The sequence below is a fragment of the Mixophyes fleayi genome, chromosome 2 (genome assembly GCF_038048845.1).
Source record: "Mixophyes fleayi isolate aMixFle1 chromosome 2, aMixFle1.hap1, whole genome shotgun sequence".
Taxonomy (NCBI): Eukaryota; Metazoa; Chordata; class Amphibia; order Anura; family Limnodynastidae; genus Mixophyes; species Mixophyes fleayi.
In genome coordinates, this window is record NC_134403.1 from 149,142,387 (window position 1) to 149,163,767 (window position 21,381).

Genomic DNA, 21,381 nt, shown 5'->3' on the forward strand with positions numbered 1-21,381 from the left:
GAGGAGGGGATTACATAAAAAAAATTTCTAGGTCTGAATCCAGATGGATATTTTATATGAAAACCTGCGCTTCACATGGACTAAATCTGGATTTTGAGCTTAGCCAATTTCTATAAGATTTTATGGGTTTAGTATTGCAACCCTTTTAGATTGATATACTGAATAAGTTTATATTTCATTCAAAGAAGTGGTGGTTTTTGGAATTTTTTGTTTTGTTTTTAAATATATTTCTCTTTTTTTATATTTCTCTTTTTATATTTCTCTTTTTTTTTCTCTTTTTTTGCCTTTTTTCCCCTCTTTTTATAACTATATATTTCATTTTTCAGTTGTTTGTGTCAGATATATGACAACATTACCATTTGAGTTTTATCTCCACATGTTTAATAGTTATTTTAATCAAGCAATTAAACAATTAAGAAGAATGAACAATGCAGCAGTATTCTTGACAAAGTCCCCAGTGGATGAAACGCATTGAACTGACTGCATCTTTTTGACCTATCCAGCATATCATAGTAACAGGAACCACCGCAGAGAGAAGCTGTACAGACATTGCTGCAAACATAGAGGAGACGTGTGTGCTTTTAAGCTCCGGAGGAACAACCTGGACACATCACCTTACGGAGACATCAAGAGGTAGGGTAAGCGGTAGTGAGGTTGAGGGAAAGGTTTACTGGAAGTGCTGCTCACAATTGGAAAGGAGTGTAAACATTGCCATTTTTGATCTATGTTTTTTTCTCTTCTTTGTTTGTCATTATATCCGCAGCTATTTGCGCTCCTTTTTCTGCCTTTATCTTTGCCATCTAATATAGGAGCTGCAGTGCTATTGGAGAGAGTGCTACCTTTAACATTTTATTGTCATTGGTTATATCAATATTTAGAGTTCAGCTGTGTCTAAGGGCAATGCAGCTCCAACTCTGGGCAGTGTATTTATTTGAGTCCATGCATATTTGCATGCACACAACTTTGCATGCTTGCAAATACATGCGATTCTAAATACCCCTCTATGTGCCTTCATACAGATTTATATTAACATTCACAATTTTTTCATGGGGTTGAAGCTTTAAAACACTGCTTATTGGTACTTCAGCTACAGTATGTCATAAATTACTCATGAGAGTAAGCAGACATCAGAGCTTGTGGTATTTGTTCCATTACTTGTTTTAATTGTACTAGTGGTGTACCTAGATGGTGCAAAACATATAATGAAAGAAATGGCCAGTGATCCACAACTGCCACCTTGGGAGACATGCAGAAATTAAGTAACTTCATTTTCAGGAAACACCCACTAAACCAGCAAGACTTCACAAACTGTGTCGTCTCAACCATTTGTTTGCAAAATTACCAATCTGTCCATTTCCACTGAATTCTTCCTATGAGAAGTAACAATATTTGTTTCCGAACAATATTCGTCATCTTCACAGGAGAACCCATGTATCTAAGCATTAAATAAGATGAAAATGCACCAAGCATTCACATATATGCTGTACTTTCACATTGTTTGCAAATTACACTTATTGCACATTATTTGCATAGTGTTATGTACAAATCAATTAAGAAAATAACAATAGGAGAAACTCATTATCACCTTCTCCTGGGACACCATCTCTCTCAAAAATGCACAGTTTAAAACCAAAACAGTTTTCCAAAATTGGAGCAAGGGTCTGGAAGGCAAAATCTCTTTCTTCTGCTTCAGGACTAGAAAGACCTTCAAAGGACAGATAAGCATCGTACTCTTTTCCATCTGGATAAATAAAACAGTATTACGTTATATAGCTTGCCTTATACCATAAAAAGAGTATAATCACCTAAAATATTAAAAAATAAAAAAACAATGCTATAGTAGGGTTATCTTTATGTTGTTAAAACATCGGTACAATTTTCTGTAGTGCACTTATAGTTTAAAAGTTACTGTTTATTGTATTGAACTTGCAGCCAATATTTTCTTTAGAGCTAATTTTGCATTGAGAAAGCTACGTTTCCGTCAATACGAACAGCTTTTGATTACAGTGGTATGTATCCCAATCAGCAAGTAAGTGATTTTGACACAACTTATTTACATACTCTCCTCTTCCATCCTCGATAGAGCGGTAAATATCCAAGAAGATGAGTTATTTAAATGGTCTAAAACTAGTAAGATTTGGCTCCCGCTTCCACCCCAACACTGAAAACCCCCTCCGCCCTGATCACTGACTTTCTTGCCAAAGCCAAGCTACCTAAATTATCCCACCAAGCCCTTTCACTTCTCAATGAAGAGATCTCGACAGACGAGATCCATCAAGCCATCAAGGGACAAAAAAGTGGTAAATCCCCAGGCCCTGACGGCTTCACGGCCGCATACTACAAGAAATTTTCTGATTTGTTGGCCCCTCATCTCAAATCCCTTTATAACAACACTCTCCAAGGTGACCCTCTCCCATCAGAGATGCTGGAGGCCAAAATTGTAGTTATCCCTAAAGACGGTAAAGACCCGCTCCACTGTGCTAGCTACAGGCCAATCTCTCTCCTCAATCTCGATTTGAAAATTTATGCCAAAATCCTAGCAAACCGTCTGAATGCCTTCCTCCCTTCTCTGATCCAGTATGACCAAGTAGGGTTTATCCCGGGACGCCAGGCGAGGGACAATACCAGACGTGCCATTGACATCATCCATATTACAAATTCCAGGAGATCCCCAACTATTATGCTCTCTCTGGATGCTGAAAAAGCATTTGACAGGATCTCTTGGGACTTTATGAAAGCGGCTCTTGAGTCGTTCGGCTTCGCTGGCGACTTCCTCACTGGCGTCCTAGCATTATACACCACCCCTACTGCTAAAGTCCTGGTTAATGGCACTCCCTCAGAATCATTCTCCATTCGAAATGGAACACGACAGGGTTGCCCCCTTTCCCCTCTGATATTTGCTCTGATAATTGAACCTCTGGCTTCCCAAGTTAGGTCTAATCCTAGCATACAGGGGGTCAAGGTGGGTAATACGAACTCCAAGATCTCACTCTTTGCAGACGATATCCTCCTATCACTTACCCAACCGGGGATCTCCTTGCCCAACCTATATGCCATCCTTCAGAACTACAGCGATGTTTCGGGCTATAAGATAAACTACACCAAGTCAGAGGCCATGCTGCTTCACGTTTCTCCTCGGGATACCGAGCTCCTCCGGGCTAACTTTAATTTCAAATGGCAGAACAGGAAGATCAAATACCTGGGGGTTTTCCTCACTTCTCGCTATGACCTCCTCTTTCGTGAGAATTTCCTACCCCTTTTCTCCAAGACGCAATCAGACCTGACCTCCTGGAACCGCCTTATTATTTCGTGGCTGGGCAGGATCATAGCTGTCAAAATGAACATACTCCCCAAATGGCTGTACCTCTTCCAAACCCTTCCGGTAGCTGTCCCTGCCTCTTTCCTTGCCAACATCCAGAAGGCCCTCACCCGCTTTATTTGGAACCATAGACCTCCTAGAGTCTCATCCAATATCTTAAAACGACCAATCCCTGGAGGAGGAAGAGGCCTTCCCGACATCAAATTATACTACTTGGCATCCCACCTTTCACAAATCGTTGCCTCCTACGCTCCCTCTGGCTCCACTGCATGGCTTGATATAGAATCGGCCCATCTAACCCTGCCCGATCTCTCCTCTCTCTGGGGCGTATCTCCCGCCCGTCGCCCCCCTGCTGTTAGAGCACTGCCTTCTATCAAATTTGATGCTATGCTCTGGGACTCCAACTCCTTCAAACTAAAACTTTCAACTGCAATATCTCCTTTAACCCCCATCTGGCATAACCCGGTGTTCCCTCCTGGATCTGCCTCTACAACCCACCGTAACTGGTCTCGTGCAGGGCTTAAATTTCCAGTAGATTTTTCCAAACAGGGCCGCTGGCTTTCGCTAGCGGATCTCCAACCCCAATCCCCGTCCCAAATCCTCAGCCCCTTTGAATTCTTCCAAATTAATCATTTCTTGCGATCCCTGCCACCAACCTATGTTCTTAGGGACCTTACTCCATTTGAATCTCTTTGTAGAAAACATCCCTTGGACAAGGGCATGATTTCTCAAATATATAGCATTCTTCTCACTTCTGCCCTTCCCTCTCCAAACCCTCATGAAGACGAGTGGGAAAAGGACCTTGGTCCTCCCCCGGATGAAGAGGCTTGGGAGGACATGAGACTGGGGATAGCTAAATGCTCCATATCAACTAAACTCAAGGAAACCTCTTACAAAATTTATTACCGTTGGTATTACACTCCCACAAGACTCCATAGAATGTTTCCCTCTTCCTCGCCCTGCTGTTGGCGGGACTGTGGCCAAAGGGGTACGATGTTTCATATTTGGTGGTCTTGCCCGATTATCACCACCTTCTGGGACTCAGTCCATAGTTTCCTAAATACCCTTTTTGAAGCTCCTATCCCGAAAGATCCCTGGATATTTCTTTTATGTTACACTCCCCAAGACCTGGACAAATTCTCCAAGAAATTAACTGCCCACATCCTGACAGCAGCCAAATCACTCATAGCCCTTAATTGGAAAAAGACCTCACCTCCATCCCTTTTGGCTCTCAAGAAGCAGATTTGGCACGTGGCCGCTATGGAGGAGATTACGTACTACCTCCACGATAGAGGCCACGTCTTCAGTCAAGTCTGGGCTCCATGGCTAGCCGTGGAACACACCTTCCCCCCTCAACGCTCCACGTCCTCCGACCTGACCCATGTGCGATGACCCTAACTCTTCCCGACACATATCTCCCCCTCTGCTATAGGCTCAACACACCCTAGTTATCCTCTAAATACTTACAGTGCTTATCTCTGTGGTCCTACCCCCCTCACCCCTCCCCCACAATCCCTTTTGTTCCTACACCCATTTTATATTACTCTTTAAAAATGTAAAAACCGGTCATTTTTGTCTAAAGGTTTCCTAATATGCGATACACCACAATAACTGTTGTGATTTTACTGTGCATGCTACACAGTGTTATCGTTTTGCTGTCTGTAGTTTCTTGATTGACCACTGAAAATAAAAAATTATAAAAAAAAAAACTAGTAAGATTTGGGGTTTAGCATCACCAACTCATATTTTTTTTCTTCTTATCCAAATACATTAGATATCTTGCAGTGATGACAAATTGGACGAGTTAATATTAATGGCTAGTAATATTTTGTCATCATCAGTTTACAAAATAAATAATATCATATATTAATGCTTAGAGCACTGATTCAAAAAGTATGCTTAATAAATGCAATGTAATCACATGCCTGTGGCATTATCCAGAATATTTGGAGCTCACTAAATTAACAAGTGTACAGTATTCATTGTTAGAAGGTTCACACCTATTATATTTGCATCTACTCAGTAATGAACGTTTTTCAACAACTGCAGGAAGGTTTCTACCTTCTAAGATGCTATTATTAGAGTTACCTGAAACTCAGAAACACTCTAGAGCACAGGAAATTATTAGTAGAATAAAGTTTCATACAGTTATAAAGGTTGAAAAAAAAATGACTGATTATGCATTCTAGCTGTGTTGATTGAGATGAAGCAAAACAAAGCACATTTAGTCAGTCGTCAGCTTGTTTTCACAGTGGGTAAAACAGCAGTGTTTTTATCATACTTTCCAACTCTCCCGGAATGTCTGGGAGACTCACGGATTCCGGCTGGGTCTCCCGGACTCCCGGGAGAGTATGGCAGCCTCCCGCATCTGCCCATTTCTTAGTGAAGTGGGGAGAATTAGATCCAAAATGCCGCAATGCGTTGAGAATCGCAGCATTTGGTTCTGCCCCCGACTGTAAAAAGACGTTTGCGTCATTTCGTCACGTGGGTGGGGCCAAAATGATGCAATTTTTTGAGCTCCGTCGCCCGCACACCCACCTCCCCCCAGCAGCTCCCGGACGCCGGTTGCAAGAAGTTGGCAAGCATGGATTTTTATATTAGTTATTATACAAGGACCAAAGGTTTATTTCTTTCCATATAAATCCTTGTTGCATTAGCAGTTATAGATGACTAGATATTTAACTTTTACCAAATAGGTAAGTGACATGATTGCCATTATGGATGATATGTGAAATCTTGTTGTTCCTCTTTTCACATAATTATTATCTTATTGTGCAACATAGTATAAAGAAACACAACTTTCTTTAATTCACGCTTTATTGTATACTCTCATATATTGGCTAAAGCTAATATTAGGGACTCTCCACTCTTTATGTAGTCAGTGCAAGAGATTTAATGCCTACTTAAGCTCCCTACTGCTCACTTTTTCTAAGCGATTGATTCCCCATCTGCTGTGCAATAGGAGAGATTAGGCTTCCCAGCTGACTCTATGGCAGGAGTTTTATAAATATTCAAGCAGAGAAAATGGAGCAGCAACAAAAGTACAAAACTGCAGTACACATTGATATTATAAGCAATACCATTGATGACTAACAGGTCTAACAGATGTGAGAGTGTTTATACTACAACTGTATTAACACATTTGTGATGTCTCGTTTTTTGGCCTTGTTTAGAAACTAGCAGCCTTGTATAAAGTGGTTACAATGAAAGTGGCTTCAAGTCTCAGACAACCTATAGTATTAACAAAGCTATGTCACCATTTTAATGTGTATATACCTAAATAAAACTTTTACTACCTACAGTGATGTATTGGCATAGGAGATCTTGTACTTTTTGTGGTGGGATAGAAGTATCTGATATTAATTACAAAGTTATTGCCACTTTTCAAAGTTCCAAAAGTATAAGATCTCTAATAAAGATAAAGATTTGTTACTGTTAGATGAAATTTGCTGCCTAAAATTTTTTTTTATATTGTGCCATGATTGCAGAGATACTCTATTTCATACTTGGCAACTCTCCCTGAATGTCAGGGAGACTCCCTGAAATAGGGGTGATCTCCCTCACTGCCTGAAGAGTCTGGCATTCTCCCTGATGCTGAGCCAGTACAAGACGTGATTGGCTTTGCCATCTGCGGCATGATGACACAGTTCAGAAATTGTGTCCTATGTCCATGTATTGATGCCTATGGAGGTGCCCATTTTCATGGAGACCAACATTTAATCAAAAACTGACAGGAGAGACAACATGACGTCAATAATGGAGACAGAAATGTAAAATACACTTCAGTCTCTATAGATTCATTAGCTGCTTTTCTTTAATGCATAGTTGCCTCCCATATTTCTGGGAGACCTCCCGGGCTCCCGGAAGAGCAGGACAACCTCCCGGTTCTCGTCCTCTGCAATAGATAAGTGACGGGGGTGGGATTTAATGATGCAAATATTGCACCATCTTAGCCCCGCCCCCTGCTGTAATTGGCCAAAATTGTGACAATCATTTAGGGGGCCAAAATGATGCCCTCCGCACGCCCATCTCCCCCGGGATCTCCCTAAAGCCAACGAGGAAAATTGGCAAGTATGCTCTATTTAATGTGGTGGATTGAACACACTCTTTTTTTCCTCAGAAAGGGCCTCATGTTGTATTTGAAGCAATTTCGGTCTAAAATCGCAGATGTAAATTGCATCCGAAAAAAAGACAGAGTTTACACCGGAATGTGGAGCTGGATCATCATTAATATCAGTTTGTAACTTACACTAATGGTCAAGCACCCACAAGTTTACCGTCTCCTGACAGAGCATGTGTGTCTGAGTTTCAGTCTACATAAATCGCATTTGCTCCAACATCCCCATAATGTATTTTGGCTATGCTTATACACTCCCTCAACCCCCTATTCACCTCTTCAATAGTAAGTAGCTACAAGCGGTCGTAAGTGCAAGATGCAACTTAGTCTTCATATGGGTGCAAATGTAGCTAGTGCTGTTTGTGCATGCACAGAAGTAAAAAGCGAATTATAAGCTGTATACTGCACTTTGTGTCCAACTCTACATAACCCCTTCAAGAATTGTAAAGTGACAGTAAGATTTTGAGATAATCTAATATTACTTTCTGCCTCAAAAGCTACTTACTTTTTCTAGCTATTGTTTGCAATGGAAACTAAATACTATTAATTCATTATTACAATGTTAAGTCAAGTCTTAAAACTAAAAGCTGTGGCACTCACCTCCAATGGTCTCATCCAGTCTTGTTATACCACGATATAATAAAACAATTTGTATCCTAAACATAATGCACAAAATAACTAGAAATACAATAATGACAGAGCAAGTGACAGATGCAATTATTGAAGTTGCGAAGACTCTCTTAGAAATGTCACGATTCTTCTCTGTTGAAAAAAACAGACATATATTTTATTGTCAAAAGTTTTATTTGATCTCCACTGATGCATGGTGTCACACATGGCATTAAGTCGAGTAAGACAAAGCAAATCAGCATATGATATCACAAAGCTATTTACAGTGATTCTGGACATATAGAGCAGTGTATAATAGCATAAGATGCAGTTGGATGCTGTATTTCCTAGTCCCTGATATTAGTACCTGTTCAGTTCTTTGCAGGTAATCTAAACATATGTATTAAAGGAAGATATTTCACACGTTCTGTAAGATACCCTACTGAAATGTTATTCCATTAGTACAATAATTATGAAATAAAATATATGATTTCCTACTAAAGTTAAAATAATTATACATATGCAAAAAAACATTCAGTGCCACAGTTTAAAACACAAAAAGCTGTATGTATTGTACATTCCAAGATTAGCTTGTAAGCTATTTAAAGTCCAGATTTATACATCATTGTGATATTTATGAGTTTGTGCATTTTGACTGTATAAACTGTGTATGAAATATATAATATGATCATTTTTGTTTTGTCAAAAAGGAACACTAGATTTCAACAATGAAAGTTCTTTATTTCCCTCTGGATGACAACCATAAACTATGCAACCTGCAATGTATCAGGGAATATATTACAATAGGTCTTTATTAACCTGCCTTATGCAAAAGCATTGATGTAAATACTGTCTATATTTTTAGAAAAAAACACTTTATAATTGTTGGTAACAATTGTTATCAACTAGAAATATAACATTTTAGTTTTGCACTTTGTTAATGGGAAACTGAATAAATCCACAGAAAACTAAAACTTCAATTGTCTGTGAGGTGCCACCGGACATTGCCTCGATATCTCACTGTGCGCATTGCCGGCCAGTACAGTAGCAAATCTATGCTCATTTTCTTCTCGCATCTCTATAGGACACAAAGCAAAATGAGCAGAGATTTGGGTAAAAATAATGAAACAATGTGTCTCCATAGACTGTTCCAAAAAAATATTGCAGCACCTTGCGCCGAAATGAATTTGTCCCAATGTACTGTATAGGGTACTTAATTTTGAAAATAATATGAAGTGTAGCTGTTTTTTTTTTATGTAAATCACTGTGTCAGGCTGTAAGAAGCAGCTTGGTAACTACCTTTTCCCTTTGGTTTGTTTCTTCAGCTATTAACTCTGATATTTCTGCAGATTTCTACATTGTTATGTGACTATCAGGGCAACAACAATCACATGTCACACCATGTAGTGAGTAGAGAGGCTTTGATTCCCCCCCCCCTGAGCTACGTTTTCACTGTGACACCCCCCCTTTCTTCACCATGTGCCATTAAATAACATGCTGAGAGCTGTGAGCCTGTGGCAGCCATTTTTGCTAACCCCCAAGAGAGAAAGGAAACAATGATTTGTAGGAGGACAGCTTAGAACAATGCCGATTAGGGTATTTAAAGTTCTATTTAAAGAAAAAAAAAAAGGCTTTATGTGGGATTGCTGCTTTAAGGGCTCAAATTATGATGCACTTATTTTAATTGATCCTTAAACCATCAGATGTATTGCCTTCACCTCAACTCTGTGTTTTATTACTTGCACTAAATAACTTCCATTGATAATGGAAACATTGCCATGCCTTTAAAGATGTAAAGAAAAATGGAGAATGAACAGCAAGACCAGTGTATCATACCAGTCCCCAGCCTGGTTATGAGATAATGTATATAGTGAGGACTAAAACCCTGATGAACAGTCACTATTAAATTGCAAACTATATTGATAACATAAACATGAAGAAATATAATGACTTACCTTTTAATTTAAGAACAAAGGTTTTTTCATCCCCACCATATGGGCTATCCAGTTTACATTTATATTGGTAGTAGATATCATCCATATTTATATTTATTAAGTGTAAGTGAGTGCACGTAATATTTTTTTCGTTCCTATAATTTGTAATATGAAATATGTTTAATTTTCATGTATCACCAATTCATCAAATTGTGGTGTTACATATTCAAGTTATTTACTTATTTCAATTTTGTGATATTCAGAAATGTTTGTTTGTATTCCTCTACCTTTGGGCATATAGGGGGTCATTTGTAGTTGGACATACACATTTTTTTTTTTGTTTAAGATGCGCATTCCTGTACTGTCTATGCTCACCAAAATAAGTCCATATCAGGGACAGTCAGTTTTGTACACTAAGGGCAATATTTTCGTAATTGTCAAATGATTTGATGTGGACACATCCCTTTTTGGAGGCATATCTATTGTGGGTATTGAAGGGTGGTGCAATGATATTCAATGATGTTGACTCTCAGCATCACTATCTAGCCACTTCTGACTGTCTGATTATTGACCCCTACATAAATCATTAACTTACTGATAGGTTAATTGGCTGCTATTAAATTGCCCTTAGACTCTCTCGGTCTGTGTGTTTGTATGTTAGGGATTTAGATTGTGAGATCAAATGGGGCAGGGACTGATGTGAATGAGTTCTCTGTACAGCGCTGCGGAAATAGATAGATGATTAAATATATCATGAACTTTGCAGCTATATTATTTCAATTGTGTCCATCTATTCACAATACCTACATTACATTTCCATTAGGACATAGGGTGGAAGATTCCTATCTGATTGTCAAAAGAGTAAACAACAGATGTGGAGGTGTTTGTATTTCATAAAATTTTATAACAATGCAACATTGACATTTATTAATGACAATCAACAAAAAATTCTGTCTTGTGTATAAGTCACTTCATTACATTAGTATATTGTGTGCAAATAGGGTAATGCATTTACTACTAATAATGTAGAGCCACATCTCTGGACTAATCTTTGAGGTAGTTATACACACTGGTATGCCTCACATACGTCTGACTACTATTTTTGAGCTGGACGCATCTTGAGAAGTCTGACACAATATGTAATTTTTTGTATTAGTTTTTTTTCTGTGTATGACAAATGTGTACAACTGTGTCCTACTCTAACTGAGCTACATAATTGTTTTACAATAAACACTATATATCCCCTTTATCTGTTGGGATCCCACAAGGCTCTGTTCTTGACCCTTTAATTTTTTCACTACACACTTCTTCTCTCAGGGAACTAATTTGCACATTCAACCTCCAGTACTACCTCGGACACCACCCAAATCTAGATCTCTCTCCCTGACCTCTTCCCTTCTGTACTATCTTGTGTGACTGTCACAAACTTGCCTGCTCCACATCCCTGGGTTGCTGATTTCCTCTCCCTCTGTGTAGAACTCAGCACTTCTTGGTTTGGGCAGTCACGTGATTGTGGCTGAGAGGCGGCATACTCTTTCTACAGAGTATATAAACCTCACTCTGAGACTGTAGCAGTGTCAGAGCAGCAAGTGTCTCAGCTTGTCTGACTCCCAGTCCTTATTTGGATTCTGTGCCCGTCTCCCCATGTTGCTATCCTGTTTATTGACCGCTTGTGTACCAGACCCTGTCTCCGAACTGACAATCTATCTGCCTCCTGATTCTGCTACCACATTGCCCTCCTGTGTACCAGAGTCTGACTCCATTCTGACTATCCATCTGCCTCCTGACTCTGTACCTCATAGTCCGCCTGTGTACCAGACTCTGGCTTGTTCTGATACACTACCTGCCACCAGAACCTATTATAAACCATTTGTGTACCTATGCAGACTCAGTTTGTCTGATTGCTGCCAGTTGCTTTTTTCCTCTCATACTGTGTTCAGTGTCATGTGTTACACCTAGTGGCAGGTCAGGGGGACGGGACCTGCGGGTTCTCGGCAGCTAAATCCATCCCAACTTGTGGCGGTTCTAGGGGAAAACTGGGGAATCTCTTCTTCAGATGGATGTCCCAAAGCTACCTAAAGCTCAACATGTCTAAAACAGAACTTATCATCTCCCCTCCTCCCAGATACACCACTTCACTGCCAATAACTTCACAATTTTCTTAGTCTCCCAAGCCTGCTGCCTTGGTGTCACACTTGACTCAGCCCTCTGCATTATTGCTCACATCCAGACTCTTTTCCAGTCATGTCGACTCCACCTTCAAAACACTGCCAGAATACATCTTTTTCTTACCCAACATGCTATCAAAACCCATATCCATGCTCTCATCTCCTGTCTTAACTTCTGCAACCTCCTGCTATTTGCTTTTCCCTTCACCTATGTATCCCACCTTCAATCCATTCTAAATGCTGCTGCAAGACTGATCTTCCTCTCTCTTAGATCTACCTCTGACCTACACTGTGTCTTGTCTTTGGTAACCACCTCTCATTTGCACCTACATGACTTCTCCCGTGCTGCTAACCACTTATGGAATGCGTAACCATGCCCAATCAGCCTTCAAATCTTTAGACGCTCTCTGAAAACCCATTTTTTATTAGAGCTCACCTTATCCCTAATGATACTACCCACATTAATGCACCCTCTCAACTGTCTTAGTCTCCGCTCTAAACCACACTTGTTCCTCTTGTTTCAGCTGTGCCCTCTTCCACTTAGAATGTAAGCTCTCTCATGAGCAGGGCCCTCCATACCCTTTGTTTTCAAGTCTGCATTTATTTTGTCTAACTAGTATGCCCCTGTTTTATTTATGTTCTGTTTCCCCTACTGCACAATGCTGTGGAGCACAGTAGTGCCTTACAAATCTACAATAATAATAATAATAATGATAATAATAGAAAATAAAAATAGTCAACTTAATGTACTAATACTAAACAGTCAGAATGCATTATAGTCAAGTAATTTTACATGTCAAATATCCTTGTATTTTTCTAAGCCTCCATTAAATGCATTAACTAATAGACACAGAGCTAGTAATTATCGAACTTATAACACTTACATCTGCTTCGTGATGCATGTTGTATTGATAACCTGATCAGAACAGTCATTGAAGATGTCACCTAGATTGCCCTCTTTATTCTTGGCCGTTTTTATCCAGTAGAAACTTGCAGAATCTGGATTACCAACTGTAGATTCACATGTAATATTCAGATTTTGCCCTAAGTATTAAATTAAACATGCAATCAGTTCAAAATTGTACCATGCCTTTTGATAAAAAGGAAATCATAAACAATTCAAAGAATATAGAGAATGTGGAAGGTACAAAACATCCAAACATAAATAAGTACAGATATTTAGCATTAGTCTTTAAGCTTCCCTTCATTTCGCTTTCCAAGCACTTTACTCACCAGCAGACATCTTTATGCAGTACTTTTAATTTGATACAGTGCCAGATAACAGATAAAAGTAGTGGTAGTTGTAGGAAAATGTAGTACATAGGTAGATAGCTGGCTATGGTAAAGGGATATGTTGTTATAAATAGTGTACAAACACAAAGGAGAATGGTCACACACAGCTACAGGACTTGTACTCTATTGTTAATGATTTAATATCATTCTCACAAAATAGGTAGGGAGCACTCTTATATGTTAATAGGAAGTAAAGCCAGAGAAAAGAACAAAAGAGGCACTCCAGTCCCTAATGAGTTATATGTTATTAGAGGAACCATACCAAATGACGTGACAAATAATAAAATATAACTTTTAATGAATTTGTATTAAAAAGCAGCAAAATATATAAAAATGATTGAAAGTGTGTGTTGTGTATTAAAACAAAGTTCCCAGACAAACGGCATGAAAAGTATCATATAATAGTGATACATGAAATAATAGAGCAGACCAAATTACAAAAGATTGGTTCCTATATCTCTATATATAGCTAAAAATCAAGAGTAGCCCCAAGTGTAGTAGCTTAACTATGAGATAGTTCCCCTCACTTACTTACCTGGGCTGTTAGGATTGTCATAACACACTTATTTATATATTTGACTACATTATTAACAAATACCAATAACTGAGTACTTTTTTCTGTGTGTTCTGCTGAGACTTTATATTCCACATGTGTATTGGACATATCTTGTAATGTCTGTCAGAGTAGAGTGTACATAGATCTGTATTCAATAAGAGACATTTTCTGCAGATCTGCTTGTAGTTGAATATGGATGTGCATATGCCCGAATTCCGTGCATTTAAAAAAATAAAGCACAATACATTTGGTTTGCACGCCTTAATGAATCAGGCCCTAATTCACTACAGAAAATAAATGGCACATGTGGTTCAATGAAGAAACAAGTACTACCTATACATTAAATGGTGTTGGACTGAAGAATGACGGGTCCACCAAGGAAACCAATGGTAGGGACCCACATAACACCATGCACGATGCTGAAGGAGCATGGTCAGCCTGTGGAGGAGGCGTGAGTATAAAATTATTGTGAAATGTTGATGCATGTTTCCACTACTGTATTTCTATATCCAGCATATATAAATCAGAAACATAATAAAGTCTAATAAAAATATCTATGCTATAATAAACCTTGACTCATATGTCCCAGCATACTATAACAACAATATGGCATGCTGGGACACTGCAGTAACTGCAGCTGGTGTCCACCATGCATCCACGGTCCACAGTAATTCTATATTCAACAGGATACTAGGTGCCCCACTCGCATAGGACAGTCATGGCACCCACAAACCATCCGCTTCACAATGTTCCCCACTTCTACCCAATTGTGGTGCATAGCTTCCTTTAACACCACATTCTTCACTAGATTTTCTTAATGTGCGTACATTATCAAAATTGGCCTGGTTATGACGTGGGAGAGGTGGTCCATTGGCTGTGCTCTCAATATAGAGGGTGGACTGTGAGTATCCAACAGACAGAGGGACACAGCTGTGATTTCCCTGGTAATTGTGAGACATGTACAGTAAATGGCGCTAGTGTTTAATAATTAAACTATATATTTTTTTAAAATAAATTACAATTTTGAAAAGATTTTATTTGTTCTATATTTCTAAAAATAGTAATTATCAATAAATATTCTAAATGATAGCAACAATCATCAGGAGATTATTAAATTGTGAAGACAATGTGAATCGCTCATGGACAGATTAGATTGTGCACCTGCAGACATTGGTTCCTGACACACATATACTACAAAGGGGTATTGCTAAAACAAAGTTACTTCTCACTCTGAAGAGAGAGTTTAGCTCTGTAAAGTTCACGTTTGTCCAAGTTAGATGCAGCTAATATCTACATTTATTCAAATGGAATCGCTTACCTAAATTCAACCGTTTCTCCTGTGCAGCTTGCTAAAGAAGTGTGGCATGAGAGATGCACACTTACATTTTAAATTAGCATGCTGTTAAAGAAAAAAATAAATATGTAGCACTCCATGAGCCTACAGCAAAAAATAAAAAATGTAGTGTACATAATGCAGCAAAAAAAATATCCAACATGTAAATTGCTTAAAAAAAATCTAGATTTATTGCCCCATAAACGTGGAAACATGGCATCTCCATTATAGCATGAAAGGCATTATGATCGTACTTAACTTCCAACCGTAAATGTACTTCCAATGTGTGTGCCATACTGGACAGTCATCCTGTCATGCAAGGGTAGGACCAACCTGTGGGGCCACCTTTAGTGTCAGACTAGAGGTCTTTTCATGTGAAAGCAGATAACTGACAAAGATAACTATTAATTGTCTAACAATAATATATAACAATTTAAAATTAAAACCATACTTGCCAACTTATGGCAAGTATGATCCGGGAGCCTGCAGGGGAAGGTGGGCGTGTAGGGGGCGGGGCTCCGAAAATCGCGTCATTTTGGCCAAACGCCGCGATTCCCGGTGAATCGCGATGATTTGGACCTAATTCTGCCCACTTCACTAGGAAGTGAAATTGGCAGATCAGGGAGGTTGCCACACTCTCCCGGGAGTCCGGGAGACTCTCGAGAAATGCGGGAGTCTCCCGGACATTCCGGGAGAGTTGGCAAGTATGATTAAAACTGACAATGTAAAATTACTGTAACCTCTAAATGACAACTTCAGTGAAGAAGTGATATGTGGCAGTGTTGTTGAAGATGTTGACAGTATGCTATCAATACTGAAGAGTAATTGAAAAATCCTAATAATAATAATAATCATCATCCTTGTCATCGTGATGCTTTGCACTCATCCTACTTAGACGTGCACAGAACTGCATTCTGTAGTGTAGCAGACAGAAAGAAGTAATAATGCCACTGAATAGGTCATTGGTACGCCCTCATCTAGAATACTCTGTTCAATTCTGGAGGCCATATCTCCAGAAGGATATAAATACATTAGAGACTATACAAAGAATGGCAACTAAAATGGTACATGGCCTACAGTACAAAACTTACCCTGAAAGACTCAAAGATATTAATATGTACAGTTTGATGCAGAGAAGAGGAAGGGGGGACATGATAGAAACTTTCAAATATATCAAGGGTTTGAACAAGGTACAGGAGGGAAACATTCTTCAAAGGAAGAGAAGTAATAGAACACGAGGACATGCACTGAAATTTTAGGGAAGTAGGTTCAGAGGAAATTTTAGGAAAAACTACTCCACAGAAAAGGTAGTGAATAAGTGGAATAGCCTCCCATCAGAGGTGGTAGAGGCTAATACAGTAGAGCAGCTTAAACATGCTTGGGTTAGACATAAGAATATCCTTATAAACAATAAGGGATCAAGTAAGGTTTAAGGTACCATAGGTTAATAAAAAAATGGGCAGACCAGATGGGCCAAGCGGTTCTTATCTGCTGTCAAATTATCTGCTGCCAAATTCTATGTTTCATTGTTTAATACTCGTGTTTTCCTCCTTATTCACATCTGCTGACATCTCTTATAATCTAATAGGCATCTGCCAATCCATCTGCCATTAATATATGTTTATAAAATTGCATAAACTGACTAGCACTTGTAAAGTGCTATTCATGCCATGGACTGGCCCCCTCCAAAGCATTTGGAATCCCCCTCTAGAAATCTTGAGTTTGCCCCTGAAATGAACAGTAGTTTCACTTTGGATAAGAGCTGAAACTCTCAAATAATAGAATTGTCCCGCATTCTCACTTCTTATTTTTTTATGCCAGTGTACTCATACACCTCCCATTATCAGCTACACTTCACTCTGCTCTTGGCTACATTTGGGGTACTATAATGCAGTCTAGAGCAGTGATGGGCAAAATGGAGCTCTCCGAGCCTTTACCTGTGGCCCCCAGCTCTTTCCTGCTTTATTATTACATTTGTTTGTTATAGCTTGTAACACTTGTTTAAAATGCCTGCTGATATGTTATTACAAATCACTGTATATTTCTTTGATTAAATGCATTCATTTAACTTATTACCGAGATTAAAGGTAATGTGTGGCCCTTTCGAAGGTTAGAGGGTTTTTTGTGCAGCCTCTGCAGTGTATCAGGTTGCCCATCATTGGTCTAGAGCCTCCTGAATGCCTCTCAGAGAGAGCTCCCATGCAAACACTCCTTAGTTCACATGTTACAGGTTAGCAGCATCCTGCCCTGACTGAGACTCAATCTTAACACCCCTGATTCTGTACTTTATCACCGGCCTCTCTCTCTGTATTTCAGAGTCTCCCTCACAAAACTCAGGCTCACTTGAGTATCAGCAGCATCTCACTTAGGGGTCTATTTACTAATACATAGCAATAGGGCTGGTTTTCTACCTCAGCAATAACCACCTATCACCATGATTAATGATTAAAATCTTGGAGATGGAGGCGGTTGAATCAATACTCAGCTGCCTCGGCGACGGCTTAAGTTACCTCCTTGCCTGGCCAGTCTGGGGGGATATGCGCATGTGAGAACAAGTGAAAATTTGAGTATTTTCCAAGTTAAAAGCATCTTATATTACTACATTTAGTTCAGCTGTAATTAACATTTAAATAGCGCTTTACTGGAGAAATGGTTTGGTAAATTAAAATGTTTGAACTAGTCACAACACAAGTTATTTTAAATACATGTAATTGGCATGCAATATAAAAGTACAGTGGGTTGGGTTTTAGTGCGTGTTTGTAAGTTTATTGCTAGGTTTAGAGAAGTAGGGATTCATCTATCCTTTAATATGACTTATTTCAGAGTCCATCTCTCTTACTGGCTGCTATTAAGGAAAAGTTCCTGACTTATTCTAAGTGACCTGATTACATCAAAGCTTGAAATAAAACATTCACTGTACAGTCTTACTGTAGTACCTACCATATTTTGCATATTGTCCTAATGTGATCAAATATATGATAAAAACAATATCTAATAACACATATCATATAAGTTATGCTTGCTGTGACATTGATTGTCAAATGCCATTGTATATGAATCCATCATTTAGAAGCCTGTACAATTTGTTACTTTGGAGAAGTGCTAGCCAATCACAGAAGCTCTAGCTTTCATGTGCTGCTACATAGAGGACCACCATATTCCTAAACCGTGTCTGCTTTCAACTAAGTACAACAGACAGTATACTGGATTGATTTGGCTAAACATAAACATATCAGTTATTTCAGGTACTATATATAGCTTACTAATATATGTCATTTCATAGACAATGTATCATTGTCAAAAGTGGCTTTACTTGCTCTTTGTAAAGACCAGAACCATTGAAGGAAGGCTGACAGGACCATAATAAAATATACCTACGTTTCTCCTAATGACTGACAACAGTTAATAAATGACGACAAATGGTACATACCCAACTCTACTTCTCTTGTTTCAACCTTCTCAACCCCATGTATCTTAGGCCTTACACTTTCTTTTTTACCTATGTTAAAGGAAAATCAACATATTAATTTCAAGTTATTATTATACTGTAACCACATTAGTCAGCTGAAATAATATTTAGAATGAAATCAAAGTAGTGTTAAATATATTACCACACATTTTGATAGTAATTGGGAACCAAAGGTGCAATAAATCATTAATTAATGTAATTGCTCTTAAAAAGGTTTAAATCCACATAGAGGGCCTGAATTATTAAGGAACATAAATCTTGATATGTGCCGTATTTGCATATAATTGTTCTGCAGATACTCACAAACGGTCAGTGAATGCAAGCACATGCAACTAATCTTTGAGCTCAAGGGAACCTAACAAAAGCCTACAATTTCAAGGGCAGAAAGGGGTGGGGAGAAGTCATACAAAAAATAAAAAACATTTTTTTAAATGTACTTTAAGAATGATTATATTAAGTGTAAATGTGTGAATGTATTTAATATTTTTTTTTATCTGTGTGTTCTACATATAGAGATGCATTGTACATATCCTGCAATTCTGTCTGCATATTTTATATAGGCAGAGAGTACTTACCTGTGTTCAACTAGAAATGTTTCTTGAGATTCTCTTGTGATTAAATACGGGCCTATGTGCCTGCAATTTACTTTCAATTTTAAAAACCGCACATTGCACTCACTTTGCATTCCTTGATGCATCAAGTCCAGAATGTGATATTTTGCACCCTGGCAAGACCATTTTGCACAACATGGGGTAGATTTAGAGTTGGGTGGGTTTGTGTCAAAGCTTAACTCTAAATTTTTGTGCTACATGCAAAGTAGTTTTCCCTTAAACAAAAAGAAATAAAGTGCATTTGCACCCCCTGCATTGCATGTGCAACATGGTTTGTCCAATTGAAAATGGACTTGTTCCTTACTCTAAATGTCCTATCACCATAATAATTTAGCAACTGATCAAGCTTTAACCATTGCATTATTTTTCAAGATGCTTGTGTGAGTAAAGCTCATTGTCTATTGATATAATCATTGTATACCGCAGCTGCTAATGTTAGTTTATATTCCCGAATATAAAAACATACCCAGCACAATGTTTTAACTTTTGGATTTATATATTTTCTATATCTTTTTTATCTAGTGTTGGCTGAAATATTCTCTTTTGTAATTATTCTACCATCCTGTATTTGGAAATCACCTACTTTTTGTTGATTACTATAGTTTATCTTTCTACCCATACTTTTTCCTACCTCTGGTTTGCTAGTGTACAGCCTCCATTTATTGCAAACAAACAGAATAATGGTGTGGTTTTTCAGCTTCATGCTTGTCCACACAAGAGTATTCTCTTGTTGGGTCCCAAATGGAAAGTGAGAAACCTCCTTATGATATAGTTATCCATTGATCTCTATGCTGCCGTGCCTATGCCGCCCACATGGAAAGAAGTGACATGCACGGGTCAGAGTTTAGCACAAGTTAATGATGTAGACACTATTTCTCACTATAACACCCATTACACCTATATAAATCTAGTCCGTTGCATTACACTAGAATGAAAACTCCTATGTGCAGAACTAATAACCGCACATAAAATTGAACCGCACTTTACAAGTAACATGATAAATCTAGACCCACATAGTTTATAGTAAATATGTAAGAGTAGAAAAAAAAGAGTTTGCCTGGAAATTAATGTAAGATCTATTTTTTTTTTAACTTATAATGGAACAAATTCTTTTTTTGTTCTCAATATTTTGAATTGAAATTGATTATTATAACTTGAATTGATTAAATAAACCAATATGAAGCAAGTTCAATTTATGATCTTTGCTTCATATAGAGGTGGGATTGACACCACAATTTTCCCACAACAGATTGACCAAACCCTCACATCACTAATCTATAATGCTTTTAATGGTCAGATGCTCAAATTGGTTGTTTGTTTGCATTGATTTTTCCATTTCAAATTTGTCTACTCGTAAAAATGCATGAGTTAGCTAAGCTAAATACTTTTTTTCTGCTTTTACTATTCTATTGCTTTTATTGGCTACGTGTTGTTTTTTCACCATCAGCTTCATCTCATGCTTATGTACATGTAACCAACTTTAAAGAATGAACAAATTACCTGTTCTGATACAAATCAAATGAACCTAAAATGTAGATCTATGCAATACATTTATGAAATATTGACTATTATCTAAACTTTACTTAGTCTTCAAGTACACTTCCATTACCTTCTACTTTTAGCTTTGTTGTTGTGGAAACATTGTAGTATTGCCCATTGTCCCTACGAGTAATAGCGTTCGTATATAGAGATGCATCTGAATGATTTACAGAATTAAATGAAATTTCACTGACGTTCTCAGCATAACATTCACAGTTCTGGAAAATAAAGCAATAGTAATCATTTCAGCTGTACAATTGACTATGAATCATTGAGAAAGCTTCAGTGTTGAAACAAAAAGTCACCACAGAAAAATGTTTCCATAATGCAGTTGTACTAGTTGTATTATTATTTTTTTTATGGACAAAAATCTAATCCTGATTAAGTCCAAATGGGGCATTTAAGCATGGCAACGGGTTTGGACCTGGTAATC

General features: G+C 38.2%; 1 protein-coding gene across 4 annotated transcripts in view; it reads right to left on the reverse strand.

The window, feature by feature from the left end:
* IL18R1 (interleukin 18 receptor 1) overlaps positions 1–21,381 on the reverse strand; it is a 105,111-nt gene that overhangs the window by 5,016 nt on the left and 78,714 nt on the right. For all 4 annotated transcript variants that reach the window (XR_012688689.1, XM_075200205.1, XM_075200204.1 and 1 more), the window contains exons 4-9: positions 21,019–21,166; positions 18,760–18,828; positions 13,032–13,191; positions 10,001–10,134; positions 8,037–8,198; positions 1,586–1,741 (exon numbers count right to left, since the gene is read on the reverse strand). Coding sequence is in view for 3 of the 4 variants with exons in the window: in XM_075200205.1 (XP_075056306.1) it covers positions 1,586–1,741; positions 8,037–8,198; positions 10,001–10,134; positions 13,032–13,191; positions 18,760–18,828; positions 21,019–21,166 (829 nt within the window). In the remaining variant the exon portion in view is untranslated. The remainder of the gene's footprint in view (positions 1–1,585; positions 1,742–8,036; positions 8,199–10,000; positions 10,135–13,031; positions 13,192–18,759; positions 18,829–21,018; positions 21,167–21,381) is intronic.